This window comes from Trachemys scripta, chromosome 4, assembly GCF_013100865.1.
Source record: "Trachemys scripta elegans isolate TJP31775 chromosome 4, CAS_Tse_1.0, whole genome shotgun sequence".
Lineage (NCBI taxonomy): Eukaryota > Metazoa > Chordata > Testudines > Emydidae > Trachemys > Trachemys scripta.
The window spans coordinates 127686674-127704366 of record NC_048301.1 but is presented as its reverse complement, the minus strand read 5'-3'; the positions used below and the strand labels follow the sequence as shown (position 1 = coordinate 127704366).

The window sequence follows — 17693 nt, the reverse complement described above, 5'->3', positions numbered from 1 at the left end:
ACATCAGAAACCTGGTGCCTCACCAAAGATGGGGATCCTTTGGACACTATGCCCCCCACACCCTCTGCAAGCTGTGACTGGTGCCTCTGTGGTTACAACAGGCATCTTCCTCCTAACTGCTCCCAAGGTACAACCAATCCCTCTGGCCATACAGCCGCACCTTCTCCCCCACCCCACCACATGTTCTGGTGCCTGTGTGAGTGGCTTGGGCACCTGGCCCCCATCCCAGTGCACTGTGGGTACAGTAGGTGGGCTCTTTCCTCCCTGACCTCGTGAGGCTCTCAGTGGTTCTCCTCTCGGTCAGCAGGCCTGCTCCACCCTGCCCTGTCTCCTACCTCCTTCATTTTCTTGGCCCAGGGTTTCTGCGCTTTCCGGAAGCCATCGTCTGCCTCCTTGGCCTCCTTGAAGCCTCCCATGATCTGCTTGTGGTAAGCGTCCTTCTGCCAGTTCTTCACCTTCTCAAAGTCCTCGTTCAGCAGGCTGTTCTTCACATCCTGATGCAGCTCGCTCACCTTGTCCGCCTCTGTCATCATGGCTCCCCACGCCCTCTCCAAGCTGCCGTACTGCGGGCCTGCGGGATGGGGCTGAGGTAAGCAATCGACATCATGGCAATGCCCGACCCTTCTCTAGTGGCTCCTATCCGTGAGACCCGCAAAGTGCCCATTTCATGGCTGGGGAAACTGAGGTACAGTGCGTGTGGAGGGGGGTGACTTGTTCAAGGAAGCGCAGCAAGTCAGGGGTCAAGTCAGGAATGGAAGCCAGGAGTCCTGTTTCCTTGTCCCTGGTTCTAACCCATATGCCATGCTGCTGCCCCTTGAGAGGGCTGAAATGCCCCTGTCTGGCATATTTCTGACTGCTGACTGGGAGACTGGTGGGGTTAAAACCAAACAAGTCAATTCTTTGAATTTGGACGGCCTGCTGAATTGGATAATTTGGGGCCAGGCAGGAAGCCAACAGTTGTTACCTGATGGGACTTCACAGCAACAGGGGCTGGGGAGAGAATTGAGATCTTCCAGCTCCAAAAAAACAGGCCCCTGCTACACGAGCAAGAGGAGACTCTCCATTAGCAGTGCGGGACCTATGCCACACAATCGAGCAGTTCTGATTCCATCCAGAAGAGGGCAGTGAGGCATGCACTACCAGCCAACTCGATCTAGTTATTAGAGGAAATTAAAATATAGATCTAAAGAATTTTCAGGGCGAAATGTACGAGCTCCATCACCAAGGGCCCATTCTGGGGTTTCTCCCTGGTGGGGTGAATGCTGCAGTGCCCTCACACCGTGAAGGGCTGTGGACAGAGGCAGGGTCGTGATACCTTTCTCGATCAGCTGCCTCCACCTCTTGGACCAGTCGGTCAGCTGCTGAGCGTAGGCCTTCTCGATCTTGGCCCGCTCGTGGACGCAGTTCATGAGGTCATTACAGAGCCGGTGCCCGTCGTCTATCCGTTTCACTGTCCGTTTGTAGTTCCCCACCTGCCGGAGAGATGGACAGCTGGCTGGGAACAACGGCTCTGGCCAAGCCATGCCCACTCTGGAGACAGGAGGGAATGGTGAGCGCCGGCACCAGGCCAAATCGGGGGGAAGGAGAGGACTGGGGGTGAAATCAGCCATTTCTGGAGTGAGTGGTGCTAGACTGGCTCAGGAGAGGAGAGGAGGGGAGGGCGGGTGAGAGGTTGGAGGCTGAAGCGGGTCTATTTTAATTCTGCTGTTGTCTCACGCTGTGGCTGGATGGGACTAGGACAAAACCAGGTGATTTCTTTTCACGTGTAACTTGCGACAGGTCTGTAACGCTGCTCTCCTGAGAGGAGAGGCCCGTGCGCTGCAAGGCTGCATTTCAGAGGGTCACATTCAAAAGACAGAAAGAACACTACATTCTCTCCATAACTCATTCCCCCATGCAAGGTCACGGAGCTCTCTAGGCACCCTACAGCGCGTGCCGAGCCCCGACTGAACGGCTGAGCACCGACAACGGCTGAGCTGGGAACACACAGTGCTTCTGCTGTTCAGGCCCTGAGAGCGCAGCGACTGCATCTGCAATTTGAACGCAGCCGGCATTCGATGCTCTGCGACAGCTCGTGCCGCCTTGGGCAGGAGGCCGGGTTCCAGCGAGATGTCAAGCCGCCGGGGTTGTCCCTGGCTCTGATGATCATGGGGAGTTCAGCCTCTTGCAGGGGTGGTCAGGTGTTGCAGATGTGGGTCTTTGCTGGGCTCAGCCAGCAGGGGGAGTTTCCCATTTGTATAGTTTTGCCACCTCGGTTTGCAAATGTGGCTGTTTGAGGAGGCCGATGGCGCCCTCTAGTGGCGAGAGTTTGCTCAGAAAAGAGTGCAGAGCAAACCCTAGTGAGCAGAGATGCCACCCTCCAGGGCTGTGGGAGCACCTGGCTATTCCACCAGTAGAGCCCACCCAGGCACCAGGGGAGGCATCAGGTACAATCTGTTGCTCCTCCCTGCTTGCTCAATGTCTCTCAGGGGGTCTCGGGGGGAACTCACCTCCCAGAAGCTGTCGGTTATTTCCTCCGCAGCCGCCGCAGACTCATCGTAGGAGCCCGACATGGTTCCCGTTCCTCGGGGTTTAATGCACACGCTCAGCCACTCTCTGGGAAGCACCAGACCTCATGCACTGGTTGGAGGAATGACAAGGGTCAGCAGGGGAGAATGCATCATTGAGAGCCCAGCCCTGCCAGCTGCTGCCAGACTTTGCCAAAGCCCGCTATAGGGCGCCCCCGTTGAAAATTTTCCAGTTAAAAAAAACAGAAAACTGATCTCTGCCTTTTAAAAAATATATAAATAAACCAATCTTGTAAAATATTTGGTCTTGGGTAAAAATGTTCAGGTTTTTTTCCTGAAAATTTCTAGTGAAACTCAACTTTTCCACACACACACAACAAATTTGGATTAAAAGTCCATTTTTCCATAAAAAACAAGTTTAGAGGGAGAAGCCCAACTCCGCTTTTCCAAACCACACCCACAGGAATCATTTTGCCCACAAGAGAAATTATCATCATGCAATAATTCGATTACAGTAACCCACAGAAACCTCACTGAGCTCGTTGTAATAATACTCAGCTCCTATATGGCACTTTTTGTCAGTAGATCTCAAAGGAGAGAGGAGGAGGTCACTATCATTACCCCATTTTACAGATGGGCAAACTGAGGCACAGAGTGGGAAAGTGACTTGCCTAAGGTCACCCAGACAGCCAGGAATAGAATCCAAGTCCTAGTCCAATGCTATATCCACTAGGCCACACTGCCTAGATGTACTAGATGCTGTACACAAAGCAAAGTGATGGTCCCTGCCCCAAAGAGTTTACAATCTGAGAAGCCAAGTGACATATGAAGGATGGGGGAGAAGGACCCAATCAAATAGAGACCAATTTTTAAGAATACATTTGTCATTTTTAGAAATAATTATGAAGAAAGACTGTGGCAGCTAATCCTGCCTACCCTGCCAGCCATCATTAATTGGCTGGTTTCTCACAGGTATCAAGGTATCAAGACCTAGAGGGATTTGAAAGAGGAGAGAATAGTGCTCCTACAGGTCAGTCAGGGAGGCTGTTCCATACATAAAAGGTGGCCATTTCTGGGGGAGAATGTAACAGCCACTTAACAGACTACATTAACACTGCAGAAAAGTTTGGGTTTTGGGTGGGGGAGAGGGGAATGAAAAGCACTGCATCCAGTTGAAACGGAAAAGGGAGTTTCGCCAGGCAGGGTGTAAGTCCCATATTCAGCCAGGGCCAACAATGAGCTTTGGAATGCTGAATTCATGAGCCTAAAAATATTCCTCTTTACTACACCCTCTTTTCCTAGGATAGCCCTGAACCCGGCAGCCATGTACTGAAGAATCACAAAGCGCTCACTTGGATTTTGTACACCAAAACCACTCCGCATTTATTAAAGCAAAGACAAGGCGTGCGTGGACTGACAGAGATCAAAACAGCTGCTTGACCGGCTCAGCAGCCAGTTCTCTCCTCTGAACCGGTCAGAAAAGCCATTTCTTTCCACATCTCTAGCTTCAGACTCAGCCATTTGAAACAATGTCACTTATTTTGCAAGTTCCCAGGTCTTTGAAAGCCATGGGAATGCAGTAGCTCCCAGAGAGTCTAGCATAGTCCTTGTGTGTGTATATAGTGAAGTAAATAACCCTTTACATCCTGGACTAAGATAAACCATAATAAGTAAGTCGGACTGGTACAAGTTCCATATTACACTGGTGCAGCCCATGTACGCTAGGGGTGTGCACTAGGCTAGCTTATAGGTAAATAGTATCAATGGTCAATGAGGGTCTGGCTGGAGAATCTTGCCTACATGCTCGGGGTTCTACTGATCGCCATATTTGGGGTCGGGAAGGAATTTTCCTCCAGGGTAGATTGGCAGAGGCCCTGGAGGTTTTTCGCCTTCCTCCGCAGCATGGGGCAGGGATCGCTAGTTGGAGGATTCTCTGTGACTTGGAAGTCTTTAAATGACAGGATTTGGAGACTTCAACAGCTGAGACAAGGGAAAGGGGGTGGGTCAGCTTTTGTGGCCTGCATCATGCGGGAGGTCAGACTAGATGATCATAATGGTCCCTTCTGACCTTAAAAGTCTATGAGTCTATGAGCTTCATCATACAGCCATAGAGACAGGCCCTTTTAGACCACACTCCTGTATTAAAGGGCTCCTCTCCTGGCATGGGAGAGGAATCTATATGTCCATCCATTCTTTGGCCTCTCTGACACTAGTCCAGAAGCAAGACCCTGCCCTGACCTTGGGACGAGTTCAGGGCCAGCTCAGCCCCCTTGCAGCCCTGCATGTAAGTCTATCACATGCAGAGAGCAAGAGTTGGGCAGCTTGGTGTCTTGCTGCTGCTGTCACAGTCTCTGGTCACATGAGCGGTTGAGCAATGTTACTAAAGTCAATATATTCTAAAATGGGAGGTGTCTGTACTAGAAACCACTGCAGAGGGATGGGATGGGATGGGATGGGATGGGATAAGGTGCCTCGGAAGCCTGGCCTCCCCTGGTCCCAGCTACACCACCCTTCCCTTCTGCATTCAGATCCTGGCTGCATTTAAACAGAGGGAGAATAAAACCCAGCAAGAGAGATTTCAGAAGTGGCTGGAGTCTTCTTCATATCTCAGCAGGGGCGGGATAATGCCCACCTCCTAATGGCTCCCTCTGTCCTCCAGTACATTCAGATACCAGCAGCACTAGGTTATGTGCATCCCCTCCATCCATTATAACTACTCCATGCCACCCTCTGCACCGAACTTAAATCTGTACTCCCAAGAGGAGCCCTGCTCCATTTCAAGGGTTTGCTATCTGGAAAGACATCCCCGTTGCAGATCCCGAATGATCTATGAATAGCCCACGCAAAGCTCTGGGCAACGAGGAGGAAATAACCCATGGACTGCTTAGCAGAAGAATCATCCCCTTACCCAGATTTGTTCATGCCCTGCTGCACATCCCTGCTGGACTGAGTGGCACATGGAGGAGGATAGGATGCTGGATTGCGGTTGTTGTTGGGGAGGATGAGGGACAGGGGGAGCCGAGCAACAGGAAATTCTCGTCCTGATATTTCAACCTAATCCCTTCTGAGCTTCTGAAAAACGGCATCCCCGGAGAATCACGTGAGCTGGCCAAGCCACTTAACCCTTTGCTGCTTTGCTAAAGGAGGGAAGAGCTGGCATCAGAACAAGGCAGAGAGGCAGCCCTGGCCAGGGAATGCCCAGCTGGTGCCCAGCAGAACACTCATCTTCACCAGGTGCTTCCAAATGGAAGGTGGAACTGGAGAGACTGTGAACTTGCCCAGGGTCAGCTCTCTTGTACCTGTTCTCTATGGTGCCTCCTGCTGGGAGAAACTGGGAGAGGAGTGGCAGTGAGCTCCCTCTAAAATAGCGTTGATACAGTTTATACAGCACAGGGGAGGACAACTAGCCTTTACAGGTCTGAACTACAGGGGAAAAAGAAGGTGAGGCATGCAGTGCCTTCAGGGCTCTCCCTGGCCAGAGGTGCAGCCTTAGAGAAGATTCCAGGATCTTTTGCTTCCCAGGCAAACTGTTTTTAGGAAACTTTTTCATCAAATCCCCTGAAAACCTCATCAGCTATAACTAAAGCATCGGAGCTGGGGCTGACTCCAACCCCTGGGTCTGAGACACCTGCAGTTTGAAATCTGGACCCAGATCCCAGTTTTCTGAAGGGCCAAAGCAAAGCCCCAGAACTCTGGGTACTGAAGGGACCGATCTGGACCCAAATTCTGCTGCTTGACAGTAGGCAGTTGTTTTGCCTGCACAATCTCCAAACTCATGATCTTGTCTCACCAAAGCTTCCGCCTGGCAGCACTGACGGGAAAGCCCTGCTGTTTGTGGATGCAGCGTCAACTCGTTAGTTTGTTCTTAGTATGCTGACCTTCCCAATTAGCTGATGGATTATCTCCTCCAGGTGACTGTAACCCCTCACCTCCCGAAGCCAACTTCAGGGGCAGGCAAAGTGTCTCAGCGGAGTTAATTATTAACAGCGAGTGATCTTGCTCCTGGATTGTCTGCAGCACTTTGGCATGGGAAGCTCTCTGCAAAGGCTGGAAACCCCACCACAGGTAACAGGATATGCAACAGAATTCATCAGCCGAATGTCTCTAGCCCTTAGCTTGACTCTGGCAAAGGCTGAGCCAGAAACAGAATAGGGTTGTTACTCAAGATTCCAGGGTTCTTCTCCCAGGTCTCTAGGAGGGAGTGTGATGTAGTGAGAAGAACAGGGGACTCTCGGTGTTAGTGGGGTGAACTGCGTTCTAGTTTCATCACTTCTCACCGGCTGACCTTGGGCAAATCGCTTCCCCCTCTGCTTTGTGTTGTTCCCTGTCTGTAAAACAAGGATCGTGATCTGGATTCTCCATTGTGCAGCGCTTTGAGATCGATGGATGGAAAAGGGCTACATTCTGTGCTACTTTATGTGTATCCATCCAGTCCTCTAGCCACATAGACGAACAGTGTAAAAAAAAAAATTAAAGCCACATTTCAGACCAAGTGTGCGAATCCAATAACACATTCCAATGACTCCTGGCTCTTCCCCATCCTCCCCACTTCCAGCTACTCATCCTTCCTTCAGGAAAGCCAGGGGGAACCAACAGGCCTTGTAACTTGACCAGCAGTCCCACAAACTCAGATTCTGGCAAACTGAAGCCTAAAGTAAATTCTCCAGCCAAGGAGCCCTCCTCAAATATGCCCTCTCCTCTGGCCCCTTGCAATTAAACCATTGGGGCATTGCCCTGAATGCCCCGCAGAGAATACCCTGAGGAACCCATGAGCCACACCTTTTAGGGATTTATGAATGTAAACAAGCAACTGGAAGGGAACAGGCAGCTACTGTGGCTTCTGGCGCCTTAATGCACAGGCTGCTGCACTGGGCGTTAGGGGAGACCCGAGTGTTTGCAAGGTGCAACCTCACATGGGCACTACAGCAATCCAGCCGAGCGGTGACCAGGGCCTATCTCGTTGGGCAGGGTCCCAGCAGCTGGGCGGGGAGGTAGCCAGCCGAGAGGCTGGTAAGGACTCGCTCTGTACCAAGGCTGAATATGATTCAGTGCTATAGCCTGGTTGTCCTATGAGAGACACGGCAGCTTGGGAACAGGAGCCGAGGGGGCTTTTCCACTGGAAGGTGCAGCAGCGGGGACCATCGCTAGCCGCAGCCCTCTGTGCTGAAAGGGTTACTGGAGCAGGTGCCTAAGCTCATCGTTAAGAGGCGGAGTTCTAGGGCTCAGTGCAGTGGAACTAACTGAGCCTAGAAGGGATTTAGTGATATAACCAAGGAACCCACCAATCCTGCCCCGTGTTTTAGGGCTGGCTATAAATAAATGCATGACTCTGTCCCTCACATGCAGTCCGAGGGACGTATGTACGTATGCACATACACAATGTAACACAAAGCACACAGCATATACACAAAGCACACACAACACACAGATATACACTGTAACCAACCCGTGAAAAAAATGCAGAAATTGGGCTTGTTTTGGGCTTAACTGGCTTGCGAGTTGTTTGTTGGCTAGTTTTTGGCTTGTAGCTTGTTGCTTCATTTTTTTTTTATTGGCTCTCGGCAAGCAGGAAGTGGGGAAAGAGTCAGGGGTGCACAGCAGGCCCACTACAGTCCCAGACTGCACGCCGGGGGGATCTAGTCACATAGAGTATGGGGTTCTTAGGGACTGGTTTATTTTGGCCTTGTTTTGAAATGGGATTAGCTTGATTTTTGTCTTATTGTGAAAGTCATTTTTGGCTTATTGTGCTTATTTAGCGTGTGAAAGTTGGCAATTGTGCCCCTCACCAGTCCAGTCCAGGGCCTCTCCTTAGCAGCTGCCAGTCACGCCTCACTACAGCACACAATGCAAGTTGCCAGAGAGGACTGCACTGACTCATTGGCAGGCCCAGGGTCTCCGTGTTAATCTGCAGCCTGCATTTTAATGACTGCCCGTGGTGCACTTCCTTTAGCTGCCAGGTATCCGCAGTGCCTCAGAACCCACAAGGACCAAGCCAATGCTGCTGATGCTGATTGCAAACTGGCCAGTGCTGCCATGGGGAGACTGGAGATTTAGCCTTCCCTGGGATGCCTAGCTCTGAAACATGGCTTGGAGCAGCCCCAGAACAGGTATCAAGAGCAGTGCCATGTGACCAAGATAGCTGTCAGAAAAGCTTCTGCCCATCAAACCTTTGTACTGGAGGGATATCCTTGGGCTCCCCACAGTTCTGCCAAGGTACCTCAAGCCTGACCTGCAGCCCTCCCCCCTTGCTATTCCAGCCCTGCCCAGCAAGGAGGCAGCGTGGGAAGAAATGCCATGTTTGTGGCCAAGCGTTATCTACAGGAGCTGGCGATCAATGAACCAGTTAGCTCCCTCTGACTGCCCCATGCCATGTTGCTGAGCCAGCAAACAGCAGGCAGGGGAGGGTGTCTGCAAGGAGACCCAGACCAGGCAAAAGGCTCTGAGAATCAGGCACAGAGAGGCCTGATGTAATAACTAGCTCCTGGCTGCGCTTCTCTCTCTTGTCTTGTGTAGCACGGTGGGTCTGGGGTTTTTCTCTCTGAATTCTATTGCCGTTAACATGGCCATCTATTCCCCGGTCTGTGAACGCCCGCACACACATGTATGCTATAAACCAGCCTTGTTTTCCTTTGAAATGCATTTCAGTGCCAAGCTGTCATAACAGCATCTTGCTTTTCTCTCTAGCCCTGAGTCTGGGCTCTCCCTGCGTTACAGCGTCTGTCCCTCTTCCGAGGTGAGAAGGAAAGGCAACTCCGGCCGTGAGTCTGTTCAGTCTCAGGCTTCTCCAGCTCTCCTCCACCAGGAGTCCTCAGCCCTGGTTACAGAGAGCAGCTTGCTTCCTTGTGCATTCAATGGTGAGTCGAATGGTGAGAACCTGCCGCTGCTGCTGCTTCTCTGCAGCCTGCTTTCTCTCTCCCCATTCCCTCTTGCCCTCTGCCCAAATCAGTGTCCCACTCCCTGGGCGGCTGTGGCAGCTCCAGCCATGCCAGCTGAGGTGCCATTGAGATACTGGAGGAAATCCTGAGCAATGCCCCACTCATGCAGCTCTGCTTGTTGGGTGTCAGTCTATTTCTGAGTCAACTGGCGCATGTGCCCCCCCCCAACCCTAGCACAGTTGGCATCGATTGCACCCCCGGGGCCTGACCTTCCATCACTCTGCCCCAATGCAATCATTTACACCAGTGCAAAGAGGTGATTCAGTGCTGCCAGTCTGATGCGGTACCACTCCCTTTGCACTGATGCTGCCAGCACAGGGCACTGGAGAATCTGGCCCCTTCGCAGCAGAGAAGCCACAGACCGCGCCTGAACTCCCGTTGTACCTCCCCCCAGTGCAGGGGGAAGCACGTTGGAGGTGAAGTTTATCCTACCACTGCCCAAGCTGCACCTGCTGTGCAGAGGGAGAGTGTCGGGCACTAGAGCTGCCAATACAGCTTCTTTCCCCAGCACCAGGTCATTACAGAAACACCACAGGCAGCTGAGCACCAGCCCTCCTGCTTCCAAGCAGACATGAACTATGGGGGCTGTTATCTGGTACATCATATTTATTTTACAGTAGCACCCAGAGGCCTCAACTGAGCCCAGGCCCCATCGTGCTAGGTGCTGTACAAACACCTGGGAAGAGACAGCCCCTGCTCCTACGAGCTTACAGCCTAGACAGACACAGCAGAATTCTTCCCCCCATTTTACAGGTGGGGAACTCAGGCCCAGAGACACTAAGAGCCAGAGTTCTAAAGATAGTTAGGCACCTAAAGATGCAGGTCGGGCCCAAGCAGGAATTTCAAAAGGGCTTTGAAATCAGCGGGAGTTAGATGCCTAACCTGCATAGGCGCTTTGAAAACCCCACGAGGCACCAGTCTGCATCTTTAGGCACCTACTTCCCTATGTAGCCCTGCCCAAGGTCACACAGGGAATCTGTGCCAGAGCAAGGAAGCCTTAGCCCCCGGCTAGCGCACTAACCACTGGGTCTTGCTACCATCCTTTTTGCTTCTGTGGCACAGGCTGATTAAGGCCTGAGCTGACCTGAGCTGCCATAAACTTTGCCCCACAATGGATCTCTGGCCAGGCCCCCCCGAAGGCTGAGTACATTCATGGTTCATTCTCCCCCTGCTCCCTCTGTTCTCCTCTGCGTTATTTTCTGCAGGAAAGAAAGCAGGGGGAGCTGTTAATTTGATGTGTTATCCTCCTTAGTGTCTGCACATTAGGTGAACGAGTTTTTCCCCTGCGGAACGATGCCCCAGTCAGCACCAATTTGCTGTGTGCTGGCTGCCGGGTGCACTCTTTATGGCAATGTGATTCATCTGCAAGTGAGAAGGAGGAAGGAGGGAGGGAGAGAGAGAAGCAGTGCAGGAGAGGAAGAGGAGGAAGTGAGGGAGGCCAGGGCAATCGTGTGACAACATCCCTGCCTGTTACACTCAACATTAGCCCCTTTGCCAGCAGGCAGGAGTGAAGAAACAAAAGACTGAGGAAACACAGAGAGGGAAAAGGGAAATGTACCAGTAGAGATGGGAAGGAACCAGGAGACAGACAGGCTACGCCGACACTGCAGGGCATGTATAGCTACACTCTGCAGGGAAAGAGTGGCTCCATGTCTAGTTGGCAGCCGGTTTCAAGTGGAGTGCCCCAAGGGTCGGTCCTGGGGCCGGTTTTGTTTAATATCTTTATTAATGATCTGGAGGATGGTGTGGACTGCACTCTCAGCAAGTTTGCAGATGACACTAAACTAGGAGGCGTGGTAGATACACTAGAGGGTAGGGATCGGATACAGAGGGACCTAGACAAATTAGAGGATTGGGCAGAAAAAAACCTGATGAGGTTCAACAAGGACAAGTGCAGAGTCTTGCACTTAGGACGGAAGAATCCCATGCACTGCTACAGACTAGGGACCGAATGGCTAGGTAGCAGTTCTGCTGAAAAGGACCTAGGGGTCACAGTGGACGAGAAGCTGGATATGAGTCAACAGTGTGCTCTTGTTGCCAAGAAGGCTAACGGCATTTTGGGCTGTATAAGTAGGGGCATTGCCAGCAGATCGAGGAACGTGATCGTTCCCCTTTATTCGACATTGGTGAGGCCTCATCTGGAATACTGTGTCCAGTTTTGGTCCCCACACTACAAGAAGGATGTGGAAAAATTGGAAAGAGTCCAGCGGAGGGCAACAAAAATGATTAGGGGTCTGGAGCACATGACTTATGAGGAGAGGCTGAGAGAACTGGGATTGTTTAGTCTCCAGAAGAGAAGAATGAGGGGGGATTTGATAGCAGCCTTCAACTACCTGAAGGGGGGTTCCAAAGAGGATGGAGCTCGGCTGTTCTCAGTGGTGGCAGATGACAGAACAAGGAGCAATGGTCTCAAGTTGCAGTGGGGGAGGTCCAGGTTGGATATCAGGAAAAACTATTTCACTAGGAGGGTGGTGAAACACTGGAATGCGTTACCTAGGGAGGTGGTAGAGTCTCCTTCCTTGGAGGTTTTTAAGGCCCGGCTTGACAAAGCCCTGGCTGGGATGATTTAGCTGGGAATTGGTCCTGCTTTGAGCAGGGGGTTGGACTAGATGACCTCTTGAGGTCCCTTCCAACTCTGATATTCTATGATTCTATGATTCTATGAAAGCAGGCTGTGTCCACACTGTGGTGTGTAGCGACACGTATCAGTGAAAGGCTGTGGTGGGGAGAGGCAGCAGGGAAAGGCTCCAGGAGCGGGGAGGCAGCAGGACCCTACAAGGCTGGGGAGGCTCGGCTCGGGTGAGTAGCAAGCCATGTAGGGTATATACCTGGGTACATACCCATCGGCTTCAGGCATGTCTTTACTCACCTAAGCCTCACCACCAACACTGCTATTTATACCCAGGCTGTGGGGGCTACCTGTCTACATGCTGCTGAAAGAAGTGTGCCATGTAGGCGTATCGTCAGAGATACACGGACAGATACTGCAACAGTATCCCATATAAATTAGTCACAAGCAGCCTTAGCTGAGGTATCTGATCTGAGTCTTCATTGCCTTCAGTGGGCATAGACCCGGCTTTCCTACAGCAGGGGTTATCAGAGGAGACTGGTAGGGGAGGGGCCTGGCACCAGGACCCAGATGAGCAGACAGCTCAGATAAGTCAGAATGGGAGGAAATGACTAGATGATGATTATAATTATTTGTTCTGGGGTAGCACCTAGGAGCCCCAATCATGGTCCATGATCCCATGGCACGAGGTCCTGTACAAACACAGAACAAACCCATACCCAGTTCTCTGACCCACTTACCTGTGTGTCCCTAGCAATGGAGTCCCCCCACCCCACCCCCTCAGAAGACCAGGCCACATTCTCATAGATGTTCCTAGTCTTTCTCTTCTAAGATCTAGCCTAATTTTTCTCTTCTCTTCATTCCATCCTGCGACTCCTAGTGACTCTCCCTTTAATCCTAAACTTCTCCCCTCCCCACCGCTGACCCGTTTCCTACAGATGGTTATGTTTCCCCATTAGCCACGCTGTACATACTGAGTCAAATCCATGCCTGGTATAAGCCCATTAGAGCTGCACCAGGGATGAATTTGGCCCATTTAGCTTCATAGGGACAGATCCTTGGCTGCTGTGAATCAACAAAACTCCACTGACTTTAACAGAGCTACTACACCGATTTACGTTAGCTGAGGACCTGGCCCTTAATCTCTGCTCATCACGATTCCCCACCACCACCACCCACTCGTTGGTTGCTCTTCTCTGCACTCACTTTCATCTTGGCTGGTGCTGCAACTTGGTAACTGAACACAACATTACAGGGGCAGCCTCATCAGAGACATATACCAAGGAGCTGCTTTGGTACCTTCTGTCCCCTGGTATGACATCTCTGCATATGCAGCCCACAAGAGCTCTGGAGTCCCTGTTGCCATGTTTCATGACAAGATCATGTCTAATACACTGTCCACTATCACCCCTATGTCTCCTTCAGCCTCTCTGCTTACAGGCTTCTCCCTCCTTCTTCGTCTCCTTTCTGTGATTGTACAGCGCCCGGCACAATGGGACCCTGATCCCGACCGGGGCCTTTGGGCACTACTGCTTCCGTTTATCGCCCCACATTTTCCAAGTTGAACCTCACCATATTTCCTGCCTTTATTTCTCTATTCTATATCCTGCCCTCATTGGTGCATGTCTCTTCTCCCAGAGCCGCACCCCAGGGCCCGAGGCTGCAGTTGCTATTGCTATTATGCATATTACGGTAGCATCTAGAGGTCCCAGCCGAGATCAGGCCCCCATTATGCTAGGTGCCGTAAATACACACAGTGAGAGACTGAAGAATTTGCAGGCTAAAGAGACAAGAAGAATTGTCACCCCCATTTTACAGAGGGGAGCTGAAGCTCCGAGAGATTGCCCAAGGCCGCAATGGGAGGCTGTAGCAGACGGGGGATCGGTGTGAAGGTTTGGTGTTAGAAAGAGGGAGTCTATAAGGAACCTGGCCTTATAGGAGAGGGATCTCTATGCAGAGGGAGCAGCACTTGTCTGAGGGTGGCCGTGAGAGATGGCAGCTCTGTAAGGCGTCTCCATTTCCGATCTCTATGAATTATTCACCCGCAGACGACACGGAGGATCAAGCAGAGCTGCCTTTATTCAAACCGATGGCCTGTGTTGCTGTGGCGGATGCGGCTTTGCAGGCTGTGTTCTCTGCCAGGGTAGCCTTGAGGGGAATACGGCCCAAGCGCTGTCAGGTCGCGGCGTGGCAGACAACGCTCGAGGGGTGCTAGCATTCCTGCTGTAGCAGTGCTCGCTGCCCGTGGGGGGCGGGGAGAGGTTTGTGGAAGGGGCTCTGCCCGAGCTGGGGGCTCCTGTGTGTGTGTTTGGGGGGGGGGGGGGGGGGGAAGAGTGTTGGCACATACACTGTAATGAACCCTGTGCTTACCCAGGCATTGTAACACCCAGCTTGCCATGGGTGGTGCATGGGTACCACAGCTCACATGCTTGCATACAGCCTCTCCCGCCCCCTCAGAGCCCTCAAGGGGTAGCTCCCCAGCATAAGGAAGCTGGGGTGTGCGTGTGAGTGGGCCTGGCACGCTCCACTCACAAGAGAGCAGCTCCACACAGCCACCTCACTGGAGTTCTCAGGGTGCAATGCATCCCTTCGCTGGTGCAAAGCCTAGGGAGGGATGAAGGGAGGGAAAAGATGGATTCCTCCCCCCCAAGCCCCACCCCAGAGCCTGCGGCTGCCAGGGCCTGCCTGAGCCCTGACCTGGTGTGTACACGAATGTGTGGACACACCAGCTTCCTCTCCTTGTGCAATTGCATTCAACTGCCCCAGGACCTTGCAGCAACCAGGGTACAGCAGAGGTGCAGGATCCGCCAACCATAACCCTTCCCACCCAGATAGCTCCCTCCACCCCACACACAGCCTGGAATGCCCCCTGCAACTGGAGATTTGTTGCTGGGGGTGTTTCCCTGCAGACAGGTTGTATGGCTGCTCTATCCCAGTGTCCCATGGCCAGAAGCACAACCGTGGCCCCAAGGGGATGTGACAGCTATTGCTTGTCCCCCTCTGAGCTTGCTTCGCCCGTACAGCGCTTTGCATCCCTGCACCACAGCTGCTGCTGGCATTTTACAAGTGCTGGCTGCAATGCCTGGGATGGGGTCATCAAAGCTAAAGAAACTGCCCCTTCTGCAAAGTGGTTTCACCTAGCTGTCCTGACTCCCTCTCACCGTGCAGTGCCTGGCATGTGGAAATCAGCCCTGCTCTCAGAAACAGCAGTGGGCGCTGCAGGAGATGGTGCTTTGGGGTTCCCCAACAACGGACTTGAGCCGGTGCAAGGGTGGAACCAACAATTTCATGCCACTGCTGTCCCTGCGGTGGGCCTGATCCTGTGAGCTGCTCAATTCCCACTGACATGCAAAGGAGTCAGGAGAGCTGGGCCCTCCTGCTGTCCCTGGTCCCTCCTCACTGAGAACCACAAAGCCCGGTCAACTCTGAGCTCTCCCCTTTGTGGGACTCCCTCCTCCCAGTGTCTGGGGAAGGAGCAGTCATGGCTGTTCCAGGACCTGTGTGATTATGAAGTGACAAAGCCACAGCCTCCCAGTACTGGCCACCCTGGCCCAGCCAGGCATGGGGGAGCAACAGAGACCCTCTGAAGGGAACTGGAGCAGAGGAAAGCAAGCAGAGAGGAGTGGGAGCAGCCTCTGGCTCTGTCACTAGGGAAATCCACCTTGAGCTACCAGAGAGAGCAGCTGTGAATGATACAGACAAGGAGCAAGCCCATGCACTGCCCAGGGTGGGACAAGCCCCAGATTCCCTGGGCCAAACAAGGAGCTGGGGTAAGTGTTGCCAGCTCAGGGTGCTTGTCCCCTTGTTGGGCCCTAGGAATCGTGTTACTGAGCTTTGGAGGGAGCCAGTCCAGCCCTCCCTTGCCCCGGGAGGTTGCTGCTCTGTAGAGGGGAAGACTCTCCAATTACTTTGCAAACAGTTGCCTAGCAAGGTGGGGGAATGGGGAAGGATCCTTATTCCCATTTTACAGAGCGGGAAACTGAATGTTGCAGAGCTAGAAACAGGTCCCAGGATCCTGACTAATAGGCCCCTGCTCTCACCATTTCCTCCTCGAAACAGGGAGAGACCCCAGTTATCCTGATGTCTGTCCCTTACACAAGCCACCAGAGCCAGGAAAAGAACCCAGGAGTCCTGACCGTAACCAGCCCCATACCCTAACCTCTAGGCACAAGTCTCAACCAGAATATATCAAAATTCATAAACACCAAGGGGGTGGTGACCAGCGACCATATCCAGCTGTCAGCGACACCAGCGCACCCCTGGAGGGATTGCATGGACGGCAATGGGGTCACTGGGGGTTCACATTGGTGTATGTGGGAGCAGGATCTGCTCCCAGCTCTCATGGGGGAGCTGCAATTTTTCTCTCCCTCTTGGCTCTTCCCGTGCTGCCAATTCTTTAATCGAATCATCCATTTAGGGAACTGGGGCAGAATCTCTGTGTGAGATTAGCGTCCCCGCAGCTCATAGTACCAGAGTCCAGCCTGCACTCCACCCACTCTGCATCTGACCCCTTTATCACCCCACTCAGCCAGGCCAGGAGGAGGGGGTACGGCCTCCAGGGTAGACGCCACGTTTTAGAGAGGCAAAGCTCACGCCAGGTTTGGAGGGGGACTTTGTGTTGGAAAGAAAGAAGTTCCCTGGGGGTTGAGGGGATTGGGATGGGGGGCTGCTCAGTGCCACGGTGCCCCCCAAACCGCAGCCCCCTCTGGGCCTACAGATCCACTCTCACCCGGCCCTGGGGGAAAGCAGGTCTTAGTGCATTGGGCCTGTGGATGGTTGTGATTCTCTATGGGGCAGAGATTCAGCCAGGCTGCTCTCCCGAGTCTTCTCCAAACCTTCAGGGCCAGGCTGCCTCCAAGGTTCACGGGGCGCTACATGAAATAACCAGCGCAGAGGCCCATCCAGTCCTTCCCTGCCTATCCAGCGCCAGCCACCTCTGCACACCTTGCGCTCTACCCCCAGGTCCTGCCTGCCACCCCCTCCGACTCCATAACACGGGTTCCCCCAGTCTCCAAACGGACTGGGAAGGCAGGAGAGGGAGCTTAGCCTTGATGTGCCAAGCAGGGTAATCTGTGGGGAGACCAACTGAACGGGACCGGAGGTGGGAAGTTGGGTTTTCCTGCCTGGCTCCAGAAGCTGCGGCACAGGAATGCCTGAGCTTCCCCTCTATGCTGCTGCAAGGAGGCAGCAGGATGGGGGTGACTCCCCCACCTTGTCTTAGGGCATGATGGGAGAGAAGCTCATTACAAAAACCCCTGCAGTGGCCCAGCATGACCCCTTGAGGCACCAAGGAGGACCCAAGCTCTGGAAGAATGAGTCTGTCTCACCCATGGGCCGTGTACCCCATAGGGGAATGAGGAAAGAAAGGAGAAGAAGGCTGCATGGATGGAGGATGGTTATTGCTTGGGCCCCTGGGTTGGAAGCAGAAACGTAGAGACTGTGCCCAGGAGGGTGCACCATTTTTAATGCCTTGAGGAGGGGGGCAGGGCAGAGATGTTGCTTGATCACTAGTTAAATGCACCCACTGGGTTTGAGATCATAGCGTGTTTGCTACCAGGTCTGGGACCAGCTTGTTTGTTAGTGGGTCTGTGACTGAAGCACATTTGCTATTGGGTTTGTGATCACAGCATGTTCATTACTGGTTTGCCATCAGGGTCTGTGAGGACCATGCGTTAGCCATTG

At 52.8% G+C, this 17693-nt stretch overlaps 1 protein-coding gene across 3 annotated transcripts in view; it reads right to left on the bottom strand.

Annotated features, from left to right (window-relative positions):
• Window positions 1–17693, bottom strand: part of PACSIN1 (protein kinase C and casein kinase substrate in neurons 1) — a 60282-nt gene that overhangs the window by 10429 nt on the left and 32160 nt on the right. For all 3 annotated transcript variants that reach the window (XM_034767425.1, XM_034767424.1, XM_034767423.1), the window contains exons 2-4: window positions 2490–2619; window positions 1316–1472; window positions 336–571 (exon numbers count right to left, since the gene is read on the bottom strand). In XM_034767425.1, coding sequence (XP_034623316.1) covers window positions 336–571; window positions 1316–1472; window positions 2490–2552 — 456 coding nt within the window. In that variant the 5' untranslated portion in view covers window positions 2553–2619. The remainder of the gene's footprint in view (window positions 1–335; window positions 572–1315; window positions 1473–2489; window positions 2620–17693) is intronic.